Source organism: Artemia franciscana, chromosome 10, assembly GCF_032884065.1.
Source record: "Artemia franciscana chromosome 10, ASM3288406v1, whole genome shotgun sequence".
In the NCBI taxonomy this organism is placed as follows: Eukaryota; Metazoa; Arthropoda; class Branchiopoda; order Anostraca; family Artemiidae; genus Artemia; species Artemia franciscana.
Window position 1 is genome coordinate 23,666,092 of NC_088872.1, and position 25,482 is coordinate 23,691,573.

The 25,482-nt window shown below is 34.8% G+C and overlaps 1 protein-coding gene across 4 annotated transcripts in view; it reads left to right on the top strand.

Annotated features, from left to right (window-relative positions):
• Window positions 1-331: 331 nt before the first annotated feature.
• The window catches only part of LOC136031940 (TBC1 domain family member whacked-like), a 37,071-nt gene continuing 11,920 nt past the window's right edge, over window positions 332-25,482 (top strand). Inside the window, exons 1-7 of one of the 4 annotated variants that reach the window (XM_065711941.1) lie at window positions 332-429; window positions 6,745-6,948; window positions 9,788-10,050; window positions 15,586-15,682; window positions 19,949-20,191; window positions 21,758-21,985; window positions 24,296-24,410. In XM_065711941.1, the coding sequence (XP_065568013.1) occupies window positions 6,757-6,948; window positions 9,788-10,050; window positions 15,586-15,682; window positions 19,949-20,191; window positions 21,758-21,985; window positions 24,296-24,410 (1,138 nt within the window). In that variant the 5' untranslated portion in view covers window positions 332-429; window positions 6,745-6,756. Of the gene's footprint in view, window positions 437-6,742; window positions 6,949-9,787; window positions 10,051-15,585; window positions 15,683-19,948; window positions 20,192-21,757; window positions 21,986-24,295; window positions 24,411-25,482 lie in introns of all 4 variants that reach the window. The other 3 variants (XM_065711940.1, XM_065711939.1, XM_065711942.1) reach the window with 3 other exon arrangements.

The window sequence follows — 25,482 nt, forward strand, 5'->3', positions numbered from 1 at the left end:
TAGGACCATAACGAGATAGGTAAAAAATGCAACTTTTGATGTGAACCGAGTCTGCAGTTTCGCCGCTGCATAGATACGGTGCAGAAACGCACCACATTGCGTTTTCCATAACACACCTGTCTGTGTTAACACTAGGCAAGGCTAACGCCCGTTCAATATAGCCTGTTTTAATTATATATAATTACTTATTTAGCAAACATAATTATAATGCTCTAACCTTATTGAACATGGGGCAAAACAATATTTCTAACAAACTTGGAAATTAGTATTACTACTACAGTGCTACCTATGAAAACAAATTTATTTCTTAAGGCATGCAAAAGCTTAAGTCCATAGAATCTTGAACTCATGATTGTAATTGGAGGTCTGATAGAAATTAAAGCAGATTAAACGCTTTCAATTATTTACTTAGATAATCATATGTCCTAGGTCTGTAAGGAAAGTATTGAAACACGTTTTATTTTTGCAGTAGTCTATGGTTACAAAAGTTAGATATTTTCTTAGTCCTGGCCTAGGCCTATTGTCCAGATTGTTGGATTACCAAAATTTCTCTTTCTTCATTCATATTATTCTGGGTAAAAAAAGTGAAACCTTGCAAAATAGATCTTCTGTTTGAATGAACTATTACAAAATTGTTTTCAGCTTCACAACTTTGTTCAATCCCAATTTATAAGGTTTTAAAGATATGCAAATACATTTCCTAAATTTTGAAAGAAAAAACATTGATGTGGCTCAGAATTCTACCCAAATAACAGGAATTGCATTTTCAGAACTAAAGGCAGAGAAAAAGCAACTGGTAACTGAAAATTAAGGTAAAATGTTGTTTTGTCAAAATTTCAATAGGTATAGACCTGTCATGTAGGCAAATTTCAGGGCACTCTAGAGAGAGAAGGAGTGGAGGTGGGTACTTCAAAATATCTGTAATGGATATACTTTAGCCTGTAGACCCATCCCTAGAAGTTTCATTTTCCTAACCTAACCCCTTTCCAAGATAGCCAAAAGTCAATAAACTAGAATTTTACCAATCTATTTTGCAAGGTTTCACTTTTATAACACATATATTTATAAAGGTCATCAAAGGTCAGAACCCTCTAAAGGGAGAGCAAGTGGAGGTAGGTACTATAAAATACCTTCCTGTGACATACTTTAGCCTTTAGACCCATCCCTGAAAGTTTCATTTTCCTAACCTAACCCCTTTCTGAAATAGCTAAAAGTCACTAAAGTAGAATTTTACCAGAAAGCTAAAATGTTACTTAGAAAGCACATTGACTTATATCTCATGCCTGCTTGGCACTAGTATCAAGAGAGCAGACACTGTTCTCCTCTAGAACTCTTGGTCTTGAGCAGCTAAGGCTGAATCTTTAACTGTATCTGGGTAACTGCTCCTCTCAGACTTCAGTTTGCTCTCCAGATCCAAGCCCCCCTCCCCCTCCCCCATCTGAAATTTGGTTTCTTCCAAAATCTTGTTAGAACTAAGATAAACCTGCATAACTCAAGCATCAACAGAAACATATCAGTTTTTTAGTGCATATTTACTTTTATAGTACTAAAAGTATCTTTTATAGTAATAAAAAGTAGCCTACCTTTATGTTACCAAATGGCTTATTTTTTTTAGTTTTATTGTCATTTTCACTTGATTTGGGAAAAGTGGCTATCCCCCCAGGATTTTGACAAAATTACAACACTGCATGAAAATTGCAAAATAATCCTGCAGGGGGGGGGAGGCAAAGTTGGAGCCAGTTTTCCCAAATCAAGTGAAAATGACATTGAAAACTAAAAAATGACCCATAGATTACCATAAAAGCAAAGATATATTAAAGAAAACTGACCTGTTTCTCTGGATATTTAAATTATGAAGGATTACATTAGTTTTGACAAGATTTTTTTGTAGAAACTAAATTTCAACTGGAGAGGGGGCACAATGAGGCCCTGAGGGGGGCAAACTTGGGCCTGGAGAGGGCAACTGTTCTCATTTCCTTTGCTCAATAGCAAATTACTCCCCTACAGGGATATTGCTTTGGGGAGGGGTCAGTTGCCTCCCTCAATAATATGGAGAAAAAAACTATTATATATCCAATCCCCCTTGACTGTCCAGAAATTTATTTATTGCACTGCAAGTTTTGTGTTACCAAATGTAAATACCATATAACCATATATTGGTAATGTAAATTACAAATGTGGGTACCATAAAGGGTTCTACTTGTGTATTTGACATTAGTTCTATTTATTATTATTATTATTATTCATTTTGACCCACACTATACAAATGTATAATACAGTTTCAAGTAATGTGAAGAAAAATGCATAAAAATACAACACAAATCAATATAGAAATCACAAGGAAACCAGTTACAGAGTAAAACATAAAAATAAAAGAAACTAAAGCAAAAGAAGAAAACATAAAAGGAGGGAAAAAGAAGAAGAAGAAAGAACTCACAACTTGCAGAATCTAATAAAGCAGTAATATAGAGAAATATGGACACGGGCAGAGTAACCAAAGAGAGAAAAACAAACAAACAAATAAAGGAAAAATAACTTCCAACTGAAAATACCTGATGAGGCAGTGGTGTGGAGAAAAACAGATGCAAACAGTATGTGAAAGCTTTCTGTGTAGTACTTTCAGTTTTACAGTAATATCAGGAACTAGAAATTCGTTAATAAGAACCTGGTTTTTAGTCCAATGGGGAATAAACAACAAAAATCTACAAAATCTAGAATAATTGATTCAGATTCTTTTTAATTCTTTTTTCTTAAGAAATTGAAAAATTCCAGTAGTAAAGAGAACTGAATTGTCACAAAAAGTTGAGTGAAGCTTGACCAATGCAAGTTTATTATATTTACCTCTATTGGCAACAATCATAGCATGTTCAAATTGAATTTTCTTGTTAATATTGGAGACTTTGCACTGGTGCCAGCTTGAAAGACTTACAGTAATAGAAATACCAAGCCATCAAAGATAATCTACAAGAGGAATAGTAAAGCCACTACAACAAAGGGGAGTACTAGAATTTTTTGTTAAAAGAAAGAAATTCACATTTATCTACATTAAGAGAAAGACCTATCTCCAAAAAAAGAAGTAGTAACGCAAAAAACCTTGTTAGTTGGACCAGTTTTAGTATGGCTTATGAGAAGCAGGTCATCAGAATAGACAAGATATGAAACATCAGAAAAACCAGAGAGATAGGTAGCCAATATCTTTGTCAAATCTCCTGAAATAAATAACTGAAATAAGGTTGAAGATAAAACTCCACATTGCCTTAAACCTCTTTTCTCTTTAATAATAGGAGCTAGTGCTGATTTCAGCCAAAGAAAAGAATTAGAGTACCTATAAAAAGAAGCGTTATAACTAATAGATTGACACTGCAACCATAAAGAGCAGGAAAAAGCTAACTATTGCATACACTATCAAAAGCTTTTGATAGAACTAAAGCACAAAGATACCTACTCTTTCCATTGGAAGAGTTCTCAAGGAGCAAAGAAGATAATACACAATGTGCATGCTGACAACCTACTCTGGGCTTCAATCCAAACTGGTTATCTCCCTCAAGCATATTATTAGTCACAAAAGGTAGTAATACATGCTCAAGAACTTTCCTAAAATTGCAAGAGACAGTAATAGGTCAGTAAGATGGGCAAATTAAAGAAAATTTCCCCCTTTTTAAAATTGAAGAAACAGTAGCACACAAAAAACTCTCTGGTACCCTAGAAGCACAAATACACATCTGAAAAAGTAGGTATATATGGTGAACGACAGGGGGGGGGGGGGAGTTACAATCTAATAAAAGGTGAAATCTAGACATACCATCATTATCAACATTATCTGGTTTAAGTTTCTTAATTGCTTCAACTATGGATGAAAGAGGAATGGGAATACAAAGACGTTGAGATAGAGGGGGGGGGATACTAAAAATAGTAGAAAGGGAATGCGTATACAAAAAATGCACATGGTAATTAACATTAGAAGAAATAGACAAGTATTGGTCATGCCAAGCAGATGCAGGAAGACAATCACTGCTTTTTGTATCACTTTTAATCAACTCAGAATTAATAATTTTTCACCATTCTCTCTTTGACACTGAAAATCCATACCACAATAATGCATTGACTTGAGATATCTTTTATATTCACTACACGTCTTATGCTACAGGTTAGATACAATTCCACAATATGGTCTATCACATTCATTCTGTACTTTTAACCACAGCTTTGCTTTATTTTTCAAAGTTTTTAAATTAGTATCTAAAGACCAAATAGGTTTTTGTGTACCTCATCTGACACATTGCAACAGCACAGCAACTGCCTCAGTATCTTCTGGACATTTCATTATTTTATTATAATATCAATCCAGGTTCTTTTTGCAATTCACTGGTACAGAGCACAGGAACTCGTATGGCAGGCAGCTGGTTTGTTAGTGCAAAAATATTGAGAGGGACATCAGCTTTCTTCCAGTTATTTTTTTTCATAGTATTTTGAAGACTGGGTGCTTTACAAATACCTGTAAGGATTATATTAAGTGAAAAAGTCAATGAAATAGGGAGATGGTCTAAATCTTGTCTTTGGCATGTACAGACACTATTGATGTAGTAATACTAGGTGAGCAAATAATGTGATCAATATTGCTCTTACTGACTGATTGGTGAATGTAAGAGAATTGATGAGTTTTGGGTATAATGCAATAAGATGGAAGGCAATCTAACAACAAATTACTTTTCACTGATGAATAACTTATATCTGTATTGATGTCACCAATGATCATATAATTTAGAGAAATAAAAAGATTTTTTTTTCCACTAATAACTTCAACATGTTACAAGTTTTGGCATATCTAGTTATCAATCTGACAGAAGAATCATCATAAGGCAGATAAGAATTTATGAAAACTGTAGTACCTTATATGAACAGCCAAAAATAAACTCATCTGAGTAAAAATGTCACAGGAGAAATCAAATTCGGATGGTGGTTAAAAACACAAGCTAGCCCACCAGATTGGTGGCATCTTGTGGCTTTGGCAGTAGTAAAAAACACATCACAATGACGGCTCTGATTTAATAGGTTAAAGCTGTATGAAGATACTCCTGATGACAGACCAAAGCAAAATCATTGTAGAACTCATTAATATCCAAGTCCTTATCCTTTATTCCATTAATATTAAACTATATTATTGAAAACGCCAAAGTCGTTGCAAAATGGGGTAGCGCAACATTAGTTCCTGAGATGCTGGGCAGGACAGACTATAAGAAGCATAATTTCTACCACAGTTAGCACAGTTGGGAACAGCATTAAAAAGACTATCCCTAATAGGAAGATGTGGCACATTTTGGGACATTGCTGGTGCAAGCACTTCGAAGGTGATTGTATGACTGGCATTTTAAGCAGCATTTATATATTTCCTTAAATTTGTGAATTCGAAAAAATTCATATCCAACTTTAATTCCTTCTTTTAAATAAGCAGACTGAGTAAAAGATTCTTCGAATTTAAGCTAGATTGGCATAAGTCTGGCCCAATCAATTTGCACTTTTTGCACCTTGCAGTCTATTAATAACTGAAATGTTGACATCAACTGGGAAACCTAGGAGAATTTCAAAAAAGAGCTTGGATTGTGCTTTAATTGTTGCACCAGGAATAAAGTTCTGAACTAATGTACAAAAATCTTCAGTTGCAGATTTATCAATATTGACATACCATCTGTCATTAACAGGTTTCACGCTACAAACTAATTCATGCCCAGCTAATCGATCAAGAACAGTTTTGGGTTTAATCGGATCAGACAGCTCTGAAGGCAATTTAGAGACAATAATTGTCGCATGAGTGTCAGTTGCTGCGGTAGGTTTGGGTAGTTGAGGAAAATTCAACTAATAATTGTCAAGTTTCCCTGACATTTCAACAACCACTTGTTGTAGCTCATTAAGCTTAGAGAGTAAAGAAGTATAAACAGTGACAGGGAGACTGGCACCTCGGTTGGTTGCTTTATCTCAAATATAGGTACAAAAAGTGTTGCTACTGTCGAGAGATCTTAACAGAGTAATAATGTCACTAAAATGACTAGAAAGCACATTGTTCCCCTTACATACTGGGCAATCCGATTCAGGTGCACTTATTTGCCACAATAAACTTTTAGCTTTTTGTTGCATTAACATTTATATTCAAACAGATCTTTAAGTCTGAGTCTGTTTAATGCCTGAACTTCACAGAGGAACCGAATTTAGGACATTGCACTGTGAAACTTTTAAGGAGGGAGAGGGAGTAAGAATGGTTTTCTAAAAGGAAACTTACACCAGAAACTAAACTCCTATAGAGTATGAGTTCACTATATTACGTAACCTTGGGAGGGGGATACATGCTTGAAGCAGAAAATGTATTGTTTCTGGTGAAAATAATTAGGCTTCTTTTCATTTTGTTTCTGTTTATTCTTGAAACAGAAAATGGGGCAAAATGATTAAAAAAAGGCCAGCTAGTTGTCCACCTGATGGGAACCCCTAAATTTTTGGCCCTGATATTCAGTCAGCTAGAGTCATTAGTCTTGTTGCATAATTTTTTAAGTTTAGGAAGCCTCGTATGGTCAGCCAGTTGTCTACCGGAAAGTCATTAGCCTCATTGCATAATTTTTCGAGTTTAGGAAGCCTCGTACGTTTGTTAAGAGAGAATACTCCCGTATTCCCTTGTGTAATCTGCAGTCATGACTTTTTAGTTCTTGCTGATTTTGAACTTGGTAGTATATTTACCTTGTTTATTTAATTGTTTAGGAGAATAACTGAATGCTTTGCTCTCCTGTATGTCAAGTTATCGATGTTGTTGAATCTAGTGACAAAATGGTCAATGATGTAGCTGATGAAGAGCTGGAAGACGCCATTACAGGTCTCGATGCAGTTGAACGAAGAATCAAACGAATACAAAATGATCTTTCAGCTAGATTTAGTCGAGAAGTGATCGGTCTTGATGGGGAAGGAGTAAGTTTGATTTATATAGTGACACATTTCCTTTGTCTTGTCTTTAGTTAAACTTGCCTTCAAAGTACATTAGAGTCACACTTACTCTAAGAGATTAAAATTAATGTTATTTACAGCTCTATTCGAAAAGAAACATAATGAAACCAGTGCTGCTTGCCATAACTCACAGAATATGATGAGAAAGTATAAACAGCTGCCTACTACAGATTATAAATGTGCTCATTAAAAGAGAGATGTTTGCAGGTGGAGGGGTAAAACTCGAATGACTGGATTTCATGGAAATTCTTCCATTGCTGGGTACAAGCATATTTATAACCATATCTATATATATGTTTTATGAACTTGTTATGCTTTGGTTCTTGTAAGCCAAACACATTAGTTTGTACAAGAACTGTATCCTATTGAAGGATTTCGAAATTTAGACATGGTAAGCAGTCTTTTTAGGTTTTAATGTAGTATTTGTTTCCATGCGCTTAATTAATTAATGTATATACCTTGCTGTAATATGCTCCAAACTAATATCTATCAACACTATCTGAGATTGATTTTTCTTTCTAAAATATCTTCAAAAACATTATAGATCCCCACCGTAATGCTCGAAAACTTATTATGATAAACCGTCCCAAGACAGCATTGATAAGAGGAAAAAAGGCCGTAGCATGGCCTTGCTTGTTTGCTTATACACAAGGTTGCTATTAATTATTATTTAGTTATTTGAAGTTTCTTGATATTTCCTTTTCTCATACCTTATATGTTTCAGTCTGTTTTTTCCTTGTATCCCTCTACCAGCTGTGTCCTGTATGCTTCTTTGTGCAAAGAAGGAGTAGAATGTAAGGCCTTGTAATTTGGATTGAAACTTCTACAGAAAACTATGAGAACACAGTTTTTATATATATTATTGTTTTTTTTTTCTGCGAGTTTTCTTATCACAGCTTAATATTTTGTTGAGAGAATAAAGTTTTAGTAGAAAAGGATAGGTTATTCCCACTGCAAAGCAGATTAATTTTTTATGTAACAAACTGATATGTTTAGCTACTCTGAATTTAGAAAGGCTTAGTCACTTTTCATTAGCCAAGTTGTTTGCATGCTTAGCAAAAGAAACTGAATGTCTACTTAGCAAAAAGAACAATGTTAAAACCGAACGGTCAGCCCACTCTGGTCATTTGAGGAACCTCTCTTTCTGTCTCTAATTTGATGATTTCTTACGGATTACAATGAATCACGATAATTCTTAAGCAGGGTTTCCCATTCAAAACGACTAGACATGAAAGATTGATAGAAGAACTCATCCAGCATCATTTAGATTTTTATACATCGTATATTGCCACTTTCTTTTCTAGTTTGGGTATTAATTTGATTTTAAATTATTTCCGAGTTGACTGGGGATGGATCGAAATTCTGGTATTTTGGTTTAACAAATACTTTGCTCTTTCTGTTTGTAAAACTAAGGTGCTAATAGGCTGTGTATGAGAATGTTGGTGCTAAGAAGTCAAGACCAATGTTCTTATATACTAAATATCCCCATTTCTAGAAGTCCTGATGGTTTGTTCTAACTGTCTGTACGTTTTCATTAAAATAATGATAACCATGGTTCTCATCCTTTGATGCGTAAATTAGTATTTCAAATAGGGAACAAAGCTTATGGTTCAAACATTCTTTATATTTCAAACAATAAAATTTATTTGAGCAGCATATTCCCTTTCTTTAATCACGGTAGTTCTTTTCTTAAGTCTAACAGTTGCTTTATGAACAGACTACTACTGCTTACAACTCACTGCAGCACCAATCTGTCTGAGACCAACAACGCTACACACGCTCCTTTTCCACCTCAGTCTATTTAAAGCCTCCCTCTTATACCATCCCAGGAAGTTACAATTTCCCTTCAATATTTTCTTACGACGTACGACCCCTTCCCACCCAATTTGGGGATGACCCTCCTTTCATTTGACCATAGATCGTCTGCTGAAAAGTATTGCTACCACATTTTCCGGGCAGCCTAATGTTTCAAATACAGTCAGATGAGTACCTAAAATAATCAGTAGACAATTCCTCTGGAAAACATCTAATAAATCTACCTCCGTTTATCGGAGCGCCCAGGTTTCAGAGCCATACTTGACCACTGTCATCACTGTAGCTTCCAATAATCTAATCTTTGCTCGCAGACTTTTCTTTCGAACCTTTTTTCAACTGTAAAAATACACTTTGAGCCTTGGCTATTCTACTTTTAACATCTTCAGTGCATCTACCATCTTTACTTATAATACTACCTTAGTAAGTGTCTTTCTTTAACATTTCATCGGTAAGTGTTTTAGTCAGATTAATATAACTTTCAGAAACTTCCAGAACTTAATGTTTTAGTTGAATTCTGAAACTTTAATTTAACTTGCTTTCTTTTACCTACTTTCTTCAAAATATTGAAGAAAGTTTGTCTAGAAAACAATTATTAAACCTCGTTTTGAACGAGGATCCATCGAATTAACTGTAGTAATATCAAAATGTAATACTTCAGAGTTTCTTTACGATGTCATGGATGTGACCTTTGTAATGAAATATGTTTCGTAATGAAATATATTGGGATGTCATGGATGTGGTCTTCGTAATGAAATATATTTTGCAATGAAATATATTAGTAATGAAATATATTTAAATATTTAAGAGTCAAATTTTAATATATTGAAATAATCTCCTAGCTCGATGTGTCTGGTTTGTTATTAACTCATTATGTTGTGTTTTTATTTAATAATTATCTTTTATTATTTCGGTAGTGGTGATTTGTTAGCGTTGATAATTTTTTTGGGTGGTATGTTGTCAGAAACAAATTACTGTTCTTGTTCTTCAGCTCCAAGATGTTCCAGAAGTCAAATCGAGTCCTTCTGGTTCAGAGAAAAACGGTGAAATTGGACGACGACTTAGTCAGACTGAGGATGAGCTGTCTGAATTGCCGGGATCTTTTTCTTCTGGAACTGTCCCAAGGAGGAAAAAGCTGGGATCACTTAATGATGACGATTCTGATGATGCAACTAGTGTTGGTAGTGGAGAGTCCACATTTTCTAGAACAGATAGATATGGGTTTTTAGGAGGTAGCCAGTACGCCCTGTGGGAGTAAGTTTATTTTTTACTGTTATAATAAGTTTTAATGTCGAGGAAAAAATGGATGAACAAATGTAGATAGGAATTTTTATTAATTCTTTTGTTATGAATTAATTGCTTATCAAGTATGCTTAATTTGAAAATTAAAAATATTGAGGTTCAGTGATTTTTCATTGTCAGACGAAATGTAAAGATTTATGCTTCGGGAGTCTTAAGATCTTGTCGTTGGGATTTGAGCTGAATATTGGAAGAAGAGGTAGTAAACTCAAAAAAATTCTACATAATGGATCTTTAGTAGCAAATATTCCTTTCTTCTTCCGGGACCAGAGGATATTATAGAAATCTTCTGAGATTATTTATCGATACTGAGGTGAAACGCTTTGAAAAAAAAAAGAGTTTATTGACTCCTACTAATGATGCTACAGTGTTATATTTTAACAACTTTAGTGACTTGACAACAGATTGAAAAAGAAATATTTTATGTTAGAAACAGCTTAAGGTCTTGAGAAGTTCTATTTAGTACCCTGAAACCATTATTCTTAAATCTCTATAATCAATAGCCGAATATATTCTATGACTAGAGACTAAATAATGGTATTTTAAGCGATTTTATCTTAGCGTTTTTCTTTACAACAAGCCAAATGACCTGTATTATAAATTTAAGCAAAATACAAAGGAAACCACATTTTCAATGTTACTAATAAAACTTCACCGAAATTTGGAATCTAATAATGCAAAATCTGTGTCCATAGCTCAATTATTATTTTTCCCCTCGATATATGACGTAAACATGCACTGTATCGAAAGACATCAAGCAACAATAGTCGGCTCTGTTATGCTCAGTTTGTGTAGAAAAGACCAAAGAAAAAAGGCCAAATAAAAAACAAAAAAATACCCAAAAAAAAGAGGAAAACCTGTCTTCCGGTTATTATTCTTCTCTCAGTTCTATTGCATTGTTCCAAAACCTGTTTTACGCAATCAATGGTTGAATAAAGATCTGTGTTGCTCATAAAAACTCATGAAGTTGTTATAATGGAGTAAGTAAGAAAAAATCGAAAAAAATACAGCATACAAACAAGTACAGAAATAGAAGATAAACTAGCACTCATTCATTGTCTGGTAAAATATAAGAGACTGATCTAGCCTTTCAAAAATCTTTCACGGCGACTTTCTTCTGCAGCCAGGGGCTCAGCCAAATTGCAAGTGGTTATCAGCTGCCTGTTTTTATACCACGGGGGAATTCCCAAGAGAAATTTTGCATATCGAAAATACTATTACTACTGCTACCATCAACTACTCATTGCTCAAAGATTAACAATTATTCCCTTAGTAACTAAATTATTAACAACTATTTACAACTCAAGCCGTCTGAGGGCAGCACAGCTACGCCCGCTCCTTCTTCATCTCAGTCTATTTAAAGCCCCCTATTTACACCCTGCCAAGAAGTTTCTATTTCCCTTAAATCTTTCCTTACGAAATCCTCCCACCCTATTCGGGGGTTGACCTGCTTCTCATTTGGGCCTTAAAACGGTTTCCCGACAAGGACGATCTTGGACAACCTGTCATCCTTCACCCGCAGAACATGTCCTAGACAAATTAACCTTTTGTCATTATAACCCTAGAAAGAAGAATTGATCCACATTTTTTGTACAGCTTACCGTTTGAGATATGGTCAGTCAGTCGGGTACCTAAAACGATCCACAGGGAATTCCTTTGGAAAAACATCTAGCAAATCATATTCCATTTTTTGGAGCCCAAGCTTCAGAACAATACTTGACCACTGTCAATACTGGTGCTTCCGATATTCTAATCCTGGTTCGCAAATTCATCTTCGTATTCTTCCAATCTTTTTTCAATTGTGAAATAGACCCTGGGCTTTGGCTATTGTGCTTTTAACATCTTCACTGTACCAACCGCCTTTGCTAATAATACTACCGAGGCAAGTGAAGCTTGATCGATTTCTCGTTTACTGTCATCACCTCTTCACCTTCACTTATTCCTAATCTTAGCGACTTAGTCTTTTTAACATTAATTTCAAATCTATTCTTGCAATTTGAACTCACAAAACCTCTAAAAACTCATTCAATGAGTTTTCAGAGCGACTCCTCTAAACGCAAAACCTCTAAAAACTCATTAAATCATCAGCACAATCCAAGTCTAGGAGATATTTACTTCCACAATTGATTCCGTGTTCTCCCATTGCCTTTGCTGTGTTCCCGAGGACAAAGTCCATAAAAAGGATCCATATAAATGGGAACAGGACGCAACCCTGCTTAACTCCTGATTTAATACGAAACCACCTACTAACCTCATTTTCTACCTTAACAGCGGCAATGTTATTCTCGTACATAGCACCAATCACTTTAATGTATTTATCTGGTATATCATGTAAGGATAGGACTTTCGCTAAAGCTCTTCTTCAGGCGAATCAAGCGCTTGCTGATAATCTATAAAACTGAGGACTGAAGGGTTTTGATTTCTCAGACAATTCTTAATTGTTAATCTAAGAGTGAAAATTTGATGAAAACTTCTTCTCTCCTTCCTAAAACCACACTGTTCTTCTCTTAAAACTTTACCTACGTTATCTACGTCATCTCAAAGTGTAAAAAGTATCATTATACTAAGTAATTTGCTTCCTGCAAGAACCGAGCTAATGCCTCTATAGTTACCACTTCGCACTTGTCACTTTTCCTATACAAGAGTTTAATTATAATTTTCCTAAAATCATTAGGTACTTCCCCATGTCCAAGAATCATATTCATAGTCTTTAGTAACTCATCTCTAGCTTCATAACCACTATATTTAAAAGCTGATTTACCGCAGCGTCGGCACCTGGGGCCTTATTATTTTTAATTCTCTTAGTACTGTCACTAATTCTTCTTCACAAAATAAATTTTCCTTCACATCCAAAGTGTCACAAAATTTTCCATTCTTTTCAATATCTTTTCCTGTAACTCTATTCTGGCTTAGTACATTTTCAAAATGCTCTACCCATCTCTCTTTAAGTCTTTCTTTATCACTAATTGTAGCTTAATTCCTACCTTTAACAAGTCTCTATCAAGTCCAGATTGACTATTCTCTCTGAATTTATTAACATGCCAGTACGATATTTTACTATTATGCCGTCTCGCTGGATCGTCCAGGTTTTCAGCAATTTTATCTATGGCCTCCACTTCACGCTTCCTTAATTTATATTCTTATTTTCCTCTTACATTCCTCATTTGACATTCCTCTTATTTTCGTATTGTCTATCACTCAAATAATTCATGTACAAGCCTCTCCTTCTCTTCATTAAGAATAAAGTATTTTCACCAGTATTCCTAGGTGCGTTTCTAACTAATCGAAATACTTTCGAAATGCTATCACAAATACACTGATCTTATACTTTTTTGTCAGTGCACGCGAAGATGTTCCAGAAAGGGAAAAGAGTCCTGACATAGGGAGGAGCGAATGAGTTGTGGACTCTGGTTAGTATTTCTATGTTGTATCACAAACGAAAAGTCTAAACGGTTTTTGCAACTTTTTACCAAGATTTGCAAGCAGGGTGGAACGTCTTGGTTTGATTACTTAATATTCGCAGATGGGAAAACCTTTTAACTTCCTAGCTGCACTCCTTCTGTCATAGCTTGAGACCGGCCAAAAATAAGAATCTCACTTTTAGATGTGTTGAAATACAAACCTATTTTTCCATGTTTGTGAGTAAGCTTGTAAAATTATCCTCATTTGATAACAGCGTCCAGCTAAGGTTAAAAATCATCAGCATAATTAAGGTGAGAAAGGTCCCGACCTCTAAATATGTAACTCATCGTAACTTTCTCCTAAGCTTTTGAAATGCCACTATTATCTAGGGTGGTGAGGTTATACCTCCTTGGCGGATACCTTTCCACACTGTAATTGAAGCTTTGTTTGATACAAATCCATTCGGAGTAAGTACTATTATAAATGACGTTAAGCCGCGCGTAATTGTTTTCGAATACCCTTTCAGCAAAGGCATCCAAGACTTCGACTTATCACAGAATATATCAGTTGAGGGTGGGCGCCAGAGTCAAAGGCACGAGAAACATAATTGGCTGCCAGAATCAGGATATAACCGTTTCTCTCCGTTTCAACGATAATATTATGGTTTCAGCGACAGCTGGAACCTAGCAGAGAACGAACCACGGCCCATAGTAACCATAAATAAAAAAAGGTTTTAAAAAAGCTGACTAGAGAAAAAAAAACTGCTATTTGTAGCTGATTCAGGAATGGTAACTATTATCTCGATTAGTCTTTTGCATAATTTTGTTTCGAAAACAAGTTTATGGAACTAACGAAATAGCCTGAAACCTCTACAAAATGGTATCGGGTCGAGGCAAACAGTACACCATTGCAATCGCCATGGCCAAAATCCTTACACAGGAAACTTACAGTTTTCTGGTTTGAACAACAAGGAAAATCGCTTGTTTGCATGGGTTGCACTGATGTGTCCTCTTTTTTCCTTCTTCATTGTTAATGGAGCAATGGAACATCGCATAGAGCTGTTTAAGGGCTGTTTAGTCGCAGTCGCAGTCACAAATAGTAGCAGGTACCACCATAGAAAGTAGTTGCAATAGTGATGCTGAAAGTTTCAATTTAATATCCCTAGCCACTCCTAAGATATTTCAAATACGCCCTTTTGATAACGTGTGTGCACATAATGTCTGTGGATTTCGTTTAGCATCCCCCTCAACATTCCCTGAAGTTTCACCTTAAAATCCATAGCCCTTTTTAACACACTCAGGATCGAACACCCTCCCCCCTCTTTCCTAATGATAAATCCTGTTTTTACACATTGGGCAGATTGAATAAATTATAACCATTTCCAATGGTTCTCTGGGGGGCATGGCATCCATAGAGCCATAGTTATTAGACTTTATGACTGTTTTGAACAAATTGGCTATTTCGGAATATTCCGAACTTTCAGATTCAAAGTTTTTTGTCAAAATTTTGATCAATGTTGGGAAGGGCCATGTAAATAGTAGAGCTGGGGAAGGGCTGGCCCTCCCATCACTCTCGAGGATCCCCATGAACATGCCCCGAAAGTTCTAACTTAATGCTCTCAGCCGTCTCTGAGATATTGCTAATACGTCCTTTTGACAACCTGCATGTTTTTAGTGTGTGTTTGTTTTGTTCAATATCCCCTTACATTTCTTGAAAGTGGTTGAAATTAAAAGTAATGGTAGCCGTAAGTTCCATTTTAAGTTCATTGGACATTCTAAGAGCTGTATTCACCGGGATTAGATTTGAGAATAGGCTTACTGAAACGTTTTTTTAAATATATATTCATATATTTGATGCTAAAACATAAAACTTATTGCTTTGGGATAGGTCCCACAAGTAGATAAAACCAGCCCTTATCTCATTAGACATTTTAACTTAACGAATTAGGCCACCAAATTTTTGTTGTTGTAAGTCTGGGACTAACAGCTTTAACCTTTTAGTTCATCAAGTCAGTAAATAAGACTGCTTGTCCTCAGTTCTTCAAACGATTCTAAATGTTTCAATAGTATCACCTTTTTGTTTTTTCAGTGACCCGATCTCAGCTGCTGTCTCTAGAAGAAGAGAAAGAAAATGGGTATCGATGTTAAAAAGATGGGATTATTATAGAAAAAATAAATTTTCAAAGGTAGGTCCCTTTGCTTTTTCTTTTTTAAAAGAAGGTAGTAGTCAAAAAGTTCGTGATGACGGAAAGTTCGCGTAAGGAGTGACCCGGCTCAATAGTAACTGAAACTAAAAAACGGAATCTTGATACCTGTAGATATGTCGAAAGAATTAGAGTTTTATGCCGATTTCAAATATTTAAGTTTCATTAAGTTTAATCTCACCCATCAAAGGTTACGAACCCGAGAAAATTTGCCCGATTTTTGAAAAAAGGGGAAACATCCCCTTAAAGACATTGAATCTTGATGAAAATCACACAATCAGATTCAGCATATCAGAGAACCTTACTGTAGAGGTTTCAAGCGCCTATCTGAAAAAAATGTGGAATTGTGTATTTTTTTTTGCCAGAAAAACTGTCAATGTTGCGTTTTTATCTGTTTTTCTTTCCATGGGTGATCGTATTGACCCAGTGGTCCTGGAATGTCCCGAGAGGGCTTATTCGGACGGAAATTAAAGGTTCTAGTGCCCTTTTTAAGCGACCAAACAAATTGAATGGCAACTAGACACCCTCCCACGCCCCTTTTTTTTTCTCAAAGTTATCCGATAAAAATTTTGAGATAGCCATTTTGTTCAGCATAGGCCATTGGGGATATCATGACACTCTCACATCCCCTAGGGAAAGGTCTTTAAGTTACAAAATTTGTTAATTTTTTATGCATGGTATTTGTTTTTGGGAAGTATGCATACATTTTTTGGGGAGGGGTGGAATTATCTGCTGGTGGGATTTTCCACGGGGATAATTTTCTGTAGAGAGGGAAGTTTCTAGGGGGTTAATTTTTCAGAGGAAATTTCACACTGGGGGAATTTGCCTGAATTCATATACGAAATTCTTTTTATGTCTTGCTTTCTCATTGCCGACTCAATTTTACGCGTGGAGATCTTACTAGGACTGAATTGTCTAGAGAATAAACCCTTTTTGAGGAGGGATTTTTCCGTAAAGGAGTAGTAGTCAGATTTCCTGAGATTAATTTAAAAACGATCAGAAATTAAATAAAAAAAGCTTTTTTTCAACTGAAAGACAGGATCAACACTAAAACTAAAACGAACATAAATTATCACGTGTATGAGGGGGAATTCTCCTCCCACCTCGCTCTTCACATGGTTCTGAAGCATGGGCACTCTGAAAAGCGGCAGAGAAATTGTCTACGGATTGTTCTGGGTACTCGGCTGACTGACCGTATTTCAAACAGTAGGTTGTATAAAAAATGCGTTTCTGTCCCACTTTCTAGTGCTATAATGAGAAAAAGCTTGAGATGACTTGGAAACCTTCTGCGGATGAAGGATGACAGATTTCCGAAGGTTGTCCTTTTTACCAACCGTCAAGGGCTAAACGGAAAGCAGGCCGTCCGTGGCTGGAGTGGGAGGATGTCATCAAGAAAGATTTAAAGGAAATTCGAACTTCTTGGGAGGGTGTAAACAGATAGGATTTGAATAGACTGGGACAAGGAGGAGTGTGCGTAGCTGTGTTTGCCTCAGGTGACTTGATGCCGCTGTTAGTTGTTAGTATCAGTAATAGTTCTAAGGAAGACATAAGGGGAGACACTGATTACATTTGGATGTAGAGGAACTATCTTTTATCAATAGCTTCAAATTGTTCTTTTTTCATTTTTTGGAGGGATTTGATTCCGTCTTGAAGCCCCATAGTTTGTCTCAGGGGGGAGGACTGCTGCCTGTAGTCACTAAAAAGTTTGTTGGATTCGGCCGTGTTATAGCTGATGACGGGTTTAGATGATTTGGACGTTAATCTGTTAAAGTACTTGTCTATTTAGTGCAATGTTTTTTTTTTTCAATCTAGTGTTATTTTAATGCTACAACTTTTGGTTTCTTCCAAAAGGAGGAAATCCCCCTTTTATTTTGTAAAAGCTTGGTACTCACTATAATTACTGTTCTTAAAATTGAAAACGATATTAGAGATGTTTTTGTTGCTGAAAACGGCAATCATTCATCACATGATCAATATTATCCTAAAGTACCCAGCCACACTCTCAAGCTGCTTTAAGCTGTCCTATTAATTTTCACGGAGATATGGCTAGACCTCATCACAGCGCAAAGGAGCCCTTTAGACCTGAATATATTTGTATGTATTCTGTCTTAGTATTAGGTGTAAACAGTCAGGTTAGTGATGAGCATGCCTTTGTGGCTGACTTGCTGGATAAATACAGCCAAAAAGAGCGAACCTTTTAAAATATTTTCCCATAATCTCCGAAAGAACTAAGGATTTGTTTAAGAAGCTGGCTATCGTTACTTGCATTTCCTTATTTGCAAATGTTTCAGCCCTGGAAATACGCCGAATCTAGTGGTATTATTCTTGCCAACAGAAATTAAATAAACAGCGAAACAAGTTTTTTTTCAAAATTAAAAAATGGCAGTCTAACCTTGATAGAGTTTATGGGGGGCCGAACCCGGACTTTCAATCGGGGCAATTTCTGTTTGATAAGATATATTCTCCAACAAAAAGATATTCATGAAACAAATATATTGCTTTGATCCCCATAAAGGCGTGTGGGAATTAGTCAGATTTAGTTACTCATCGTAATTTCTGTTTTTATAGGTGTCGTTAATTCCTTCAAATTAATTTCTGTTTCGCCTTAATAAGATTTCGCCTTATAATTATATAAAACAAAAATTTCGCCTTATAAGAAGAAAATAAACAAGTGTCAGAATCCCAAACACAAAAGCATAAATGAACGATCGTCCAAAAATTTTATTGGGTGCCAATTCTGTCCATGACTAATGATGGAGTACATCCATTATTCCGTTTTGGAAATGATCGAAACTAATTGATCCTTTGTTAGAAAAACGAAACAAAATTTATAATAAAGAAAAAGAAATTAGTTATTTCAAATGAAAACGAAGAAGGACATTAAAACTTAAAACAAACAGAAAAGATTCCTTATATGAGGTGGGCTTTCCCATTCGTAATCCTTTCTTCTTTACGCTTAAGTTTAACTTTTTCTCCCCAAATAAGACTGCTCAAGTACAAATACAATTGGAATATTTTAAAATAATTTTTTACCTCAATAATGGAAGAGATCGTTAATATGCATTTGCTTTAAGGGGTTACGGTACGTTAAAATCATTTTGTGTCTGTGTTGGCTGATCGTCATATAGACAAAGCGCCCATTAACGAATTTTCCCAGGGGACTATTCATCATCGTTAAGCTGTCAATATTTTAGGGTTTGACTGCAAAATTTGCCTGAAAAGACAGCGAAATTATAAGTCCCTTTTGTCGGTGAGCTTGTCATTCAAAGCGGGTGAAATTATAGAGAGATCCAAATGGTGATTCCTTTGAGCTGATTTTTAGCGTTTTTCCTAGGAGATATGCTAGAATATTCATAGGGACTGACCTTTCCTGAACTTAAAAAAGAAGATTCTACTCCACTTAATGGAGAAAGCGAAATTTCTAATTTATGATAATGTCAAATTATCTCTATGTCCGGCACAAAGAGCGAGAAGTATAATGGGTTTTCTTAAGATTTACGGGAAATTAGGTGTCGACATTTTGCTCTGTCATTGATTTTGATCTCTTATTCAGTTCAACAAGTTATGATAAGACCGGTCGATCAGTTTTGTATAGTTTAGCCACAGAAACTAAAAAAGTTTATAATGAACGACATAGGGTCCTTCAAGGTACCGTATCATTTAATTTTCAGTTTAAATGTTTTAAAAGACAATCGGTAAATAAACACTCGGCATTAATCATTAACTATATTTTTTCTTCATTTAAATGCTTTCAGAATAGCACTAAAAATTCGTAGTATAAAGAGCTAGGTTTCAGTTTTTATTTTCCATTTGGGGAAAAATGTTTTTTTTTGACTGTCCGTATGGCTTAATAGAATTGCAGAAATATATCGGTTTTTCGCTACTAAAGTTGAAAATTTTCTTGCTAAAAGACTATTTAATTCTACCTTGCTAGCGTTTGATATCGACATTTAAACTGTAGTATGTGAAGAAACAGGACTTCTTTTAAATGTTTCTTTGGTTTATTGAGGGTTCTTTTCAAAAACAAAATCACATGCCTCCCTTTTTAATTGCTTCGGAGCAAACTCTTATTGATTCATGGCATTGATGATTAGGATCCAAAGAGCTCACAATCCAATTTGAGCCTACTACACGTTATTATGGATATTAAGGGAATACTTGTTTTTAGGTTTATTAATCGAATCTCATTTTTATTGCAATTCGGAGAGGTGTAAACTATTCAGTTAACTGACTCTTGTTTTTTTTAAGGTTATTTTACGTTGTCGAAAAGGGGTTCCGACGTCAATTCGTGGTAAAGCTTGGCAGCATTTATGTGGAGCACATGAATTAATTGAGAAAAATCCGGGAGTGTTTGAAGATTTGCTCAAACAGCCTGGTGATCAGCGAGTATTGGACGAAATCACTCGAGATCTTCATAGACAGTTCCCTCTTCATGAGATGTTTGAAGATAAAAATGGTCCTGGTCAACAAGAACTTTTTAAGATATTAAAAGTAAGGCAATTTATGGGTAAAACATGGCCAAAATTTTGAATCATTGTTTACTAGAAGTTGCACAAGTAAGAAAACTTCTGAGAATGCTCCCTCCTTCAAGCTCAATTATAACTTCCCGTTCTTTTGACATCCCAACATATAAATTACTCCTAGACTAGCACGCACACATTTGCATCTGAAGTTGGGAGCTTAATTGGTTACAATAAACAAATTAGTTGCAATATAATAACGTTATAGAAAAGTCATTAGGGGGGGGAGTACTACGTGATTGCTCACTAATTATGAACACCAGTTGCTTATGAATAGACCCAAGAAGTTGAATGAGGAACTAGTTTGGGGTTTCCAAAGAATATACAGTGACCCGCTATCAAAACTCAGCTACGTCCAAGTTTAAATGTTTTATCTCGCTCTTAAATGATGGCTTCTTGGACGTATATATTGTGCTTTTTTGGGCAAAATAGAGAAAATATTGATTTTGCAGATACTTAAAAAGTTTTTTTACATGTTCTCAGAAACATTAACTAGTTTAAACTGAGTCATGGTTTCAACCTTCTTATTTTATTTATTTGCTTATAATTATTTTTTTCATTTTTGGAAGTCGCTAATCAAAGAGCTTTTTATCTATTCTCGTTCTTTAAAAGGGGTTAACTGCTTTATAGTTAGACACCCAATATTCGATATTTTAGATCGATTAATGCCTTGAGTGTGGAAGACATCCATGGACAGTTATCTGTTTTCGTTTAACGTCAGGTCATTTATTTAGACTTCATTTAGAGCAGTCTTCAATTCTCTAACATTTTAGGAGTGTTAATGACATTCCCTTACATTTTTAAGAAGGTCAGAGACACTGAAAAAAAAATCGAATCTTCGAATCTATGAAAATGGTTGCTTCTCCTGAAAAAAAATGTTGCTATTTAACTTTTTTAATGTGTAGAAAAAAAGATCAGGCTTTCTGTTTATCAGTCTTGTCTTTTCTTTTATATGGAAAGTTTCTTTATTGAAGCTAGTACATCAAATTAATTCATATGAAGAGAACAAGTGGAGAGGGCTGTACTCTAAATCTGTTCAAATGGACCCTTTTTCGATGTTATACGACCACTGGCTCAGCACGATTATTCCTAGGGAAAAATAGAAAGAAAAGACACATCAGTGCTACACATGCTCAAATATGATCTTCCTCGTTCATGGTGTGGGACTGTAAACCTATAGTGTAGGGTTTTTGACAATCATTTTTTCTATGCTGTAATTTTTACGTAAACCTGAGATAAATTTTCAGGGTTTTCAAGCTTTCGTCTGAAATTCTGTAAATTTTTTTCTGTTAATTACAAATTACCGTTTAGTTGAATACGGATAAAAATTATTGTTTTCAAAATATTTTTATATTATTAATATTTATTACTTGACAGTTCCTTAAAAACCCTTTTAAAATCTCCGCTACTGTGGGCTGCGGTTTGCTCTTTACTAGGTTTTAGCTGCTCCTGCAATTTTAATGATGAATTTATTTTCGTTTTGACGATTAAAATGCTAAAATGTACTAACCTTTAATTGACTTATTTATTTTTGTAGGCGTATTCAATATTGAAACCTTATGAAGGGTATTGCCAAAGTCAAGGACCCATCGCGTCTGTCTTGCTCATGCAAATGCCTTCGGAAGCTGCATTTTGGTGCCTTGTTGCCATTTGCGAATTCTACGTTCCCGGCTATTATGCCCCTGGCTTGGAGCAGTTTCATGTGGATTGTAATGTTTTAATGGCATTTCTGAAGAAAACGGCTCCAGTTGTTCATAAGCATTTGGTAATCATTTATTTAGATCGTTCGTAAGCACATCTTTCACATTGCAAAAAAAAAAAAAGGAAAAAAAGAGAGAGACTTTCTAATAGCAGTTAAAGCAGAAGGTATGTGAAAAAAAAATATTAAAATAAAGTTTAATTAAATGTTAAATCATTAAGTGATTTAATGAAAGAAGCTGTATAAACAGAAGTAAAAAAGAAAAAATTAGAAAATGTATAAAAATTGGATAAAATCATCAAAGGTAAAAATAAACGATCTTATTATGCCAAAGAAATGCAGAACAGCAAGAAAAATTAAGAGATGCAAACCATTAGATGAAGAGTTATTGAAGGCATGACTCAATTTCTCTGAAGAGTTATACAAAGCTTTTAGTGTATCTAGTCATCCAAGCAAATCTCCGCCCTGATTGCGTTTCGAGCCCGTTTTGCCGGGCATCTTGGAATAAATTACGAAGGGAGAGTAAAAATTTGTTATTTTTTAGGCTTTTAAGTTTATTTAGGTTACTTCCTGGATAGTAGTTGAATTATTGTAATCCTAGTTTTTGGGCAACTCATTCAACAATTTTAGTCAAATAAATATGTTTAGTATGTTGATTCAAAATATGTACTTTTTATTAAGTTTACAGTTCGTGACCAAATGTTATTAGCCGATAGAACGCGTATGGTTTTACGGAGGGAGATCATTCTCATCAAAGGATTGGTTCTTGATGACAATTGCTGAGGATATTAGACAAATGTTCGAGCGATCTGTGGAAATATGGAACATGAAAATATCAAGCGACAGCTCATTCAAACAGAAATTTAACATTTTCGGGCTTCGTTTAAGTAACAAAAGAAGTATTACCACAAAAATATGCTGTTTTTTTGCCATTACTTACTTTAAAAGAGCAACAATAGCTCGACCGTGGCAATATTTTTATGATCAGATTTCAAAACGGATCTGACATATTAATATGGGGGGGGGGCTAATGTTGCCTGGTAGATGAAATTAGACATAAGCAAAGAAATGTAACAGCAATCTCATTTGTTGCTATCACAATCTCAATTTTTTAATGATTACTTACGGTATGTGTATAGAGGCTACTGAGTTTATTTATTAATATGAAATTACTTAAACGACGTTCAATTAACCAAACAGGAGAGCCCCAAAAACGGGTTTTGTTAGATCTTTGATCAGACGCAAAATAACAATAACACCATGAACACTTCTTGCATGCTGATATTGACATCAATATGCCAACATTTTCATTCTTTTTTTTTTCGAAAAGGCTGCATAAAGATTTATTTTATTGCAGTTTTATATTTAGTAACCAGATCTTTGGACGTTAATGACCTGCTAAAGCACAGCTTTTATCAAAGGTCAGGAAGATCATATTGATCTTTGTTTTCTAGAGTCTCTTACCTAGAGAAGAATAGGCTGTGGAAGAATAGGTTATTGTGGTTCTAGAGAAAATGTTGAAATGGCAGTTTGTTCTTAAAAACATTCAAAGCTTTTGAGAATTGAGTTAGCCAAAGACATTGCATTACAAGTCATCAAGTATCCACAAAATTATATTGGAAAGTCTTAAAAGATTTAGATTTCCCGTGGGTATGACCATGGTTAGTTGTGACTGACAATAGTAATTCAGGAAGTTACGTGGTTGTCTTCACTTCAGCTTTGTTTTTAAACGGGTATATGTTGAAAGGAAGTCAAAAGGTACCACAAATTAGCTGAAATTTTGTCCTTTTGATGAATACATGAACTAAAATTTAGGCTTTTAATGTTTTATATATTGTTTGCCCCCCCTCCATCTCTGAAACAGAGATAGTACTAATCTCTTAACACTTATTACAGTTAAGAGTCAGTATTTTTCTCAGTGAAAATAGAGAAACTGCAACTTAGATCAGACTGTGCTGCAAAATGTTTTGCAGCACACCAAAAGCATAGCTTCTGTGGGTGCTACTTCCTTGAACACGATGTAAATTGAATTAACAAGAAGAAAACGAACAGGGAAGGTATAGGATTAACGGAGGCATCTATTTTTCGTACTTCTTTGCCGAAATTTGATTATTCACAATATTTGTAAACTTGTGTTTTTTCATTGAGTTGTGCTTTATGTTTAGTCTATTTTCCTATCCTTCTCACGGACATATTTATGTTTTATAATATTTGCTGCTGATTTTTTTTATTTCAGTTTTGTTTTTCGTGTAAAACTATTGACGCTCTTTTTAAAAAGTTATTAAGATTATCGGGCCATAACTATAGGCATAGCTATAGAGATTAACGTATTTTGTTTCTAAGCTGTTTTCTTATGTTAATAACCTGCTATTTTAGGAGAAACAACGAATAGAGCCAATTTTGTTTGTGACTGAATGGTTTATGTGTGCCTACTGTAGGTCACTCCCTTGGCCGTCGGTGCTGAGAGTATGGGATATGTTCCTTTGTGAGCGTAAGTAGCTATGTTTTTATGTTCTTTTTATTAACGAGAACGACAGACTGAGAAAAAGGAGATGAAGGAGATGGAGAGAGAGAAATAAGCAAAATTAAAATAATGTATTAAATATCTCTTTTGACACTTTTTTGCATTAGAAGTTGAGTCCTCTTTAAATATTAATAGACTTCAAGTCTGTTATTGTGAATATTCTTTAGTGCAGAACCTACACATTCTATTCTTCGAAATAGCTGTCTCGAACTTAAACCAGTATATTTATGTTTTAACTTTGATTTTACTTTTCGCTATTTATGGTATTTTAAAGGTAATTCCTTTTAAATCAATGAAAATTTTTATTTTTCCTTCGAGCCAACTGTCTATATACAGAACCAACCCAAAAGAGATAAATACAAGTTAGAAAAAAATTGTTGTAATATTATAAGATAAAGACAATAATTACCGTACGAAAGTTAATTTACTAAGTATTTTCACTTTGCCAAAGTCCAGTTAACAGGTACTGATTTATCAGTTATGTAGGAACGTGCCGGAGAAGTCGTTCCAAGAGTGTATATTAGTATCATAATCTGCTACCTATTTTCTAAATTCACAATATCGGTATTCTTACAGTTGTAACGAGAAATAGGTCAAGTTTTTATCTGCCTATATTGTACATTTCCTTGGGTTAAAATTACCTTAATATTCTAAATACGTTTTATCCTAATATCATTGACTTAAAAACATAGATAATATTTATTGGGTCGCATTTTATAATCATAAAAAACCGTTATTAATATAATAGTTTGCCGTGTCTTTATGTAGTGTGGATGAACCTAAAATGAGCCACAGCTTATTGTGACTGGAGTATATTGCGTGTCGGTATGTAGTTTGTTTGAAAAAAGGACAAGAAACTGGAAATCCCATCGTGACCCAAAGTATCCCATCATCCCGTAAAATCTCAAACCCTGTAGACTCCATCATCAGCTAACTCTTGAGATCAATCGAAGTGTAGTGCTCATTTCAGCTAATAATTGTAAAATATAGACTTTCTAAAGTAAAACATAAGGACTGCAACATTTACATATTTACTAAT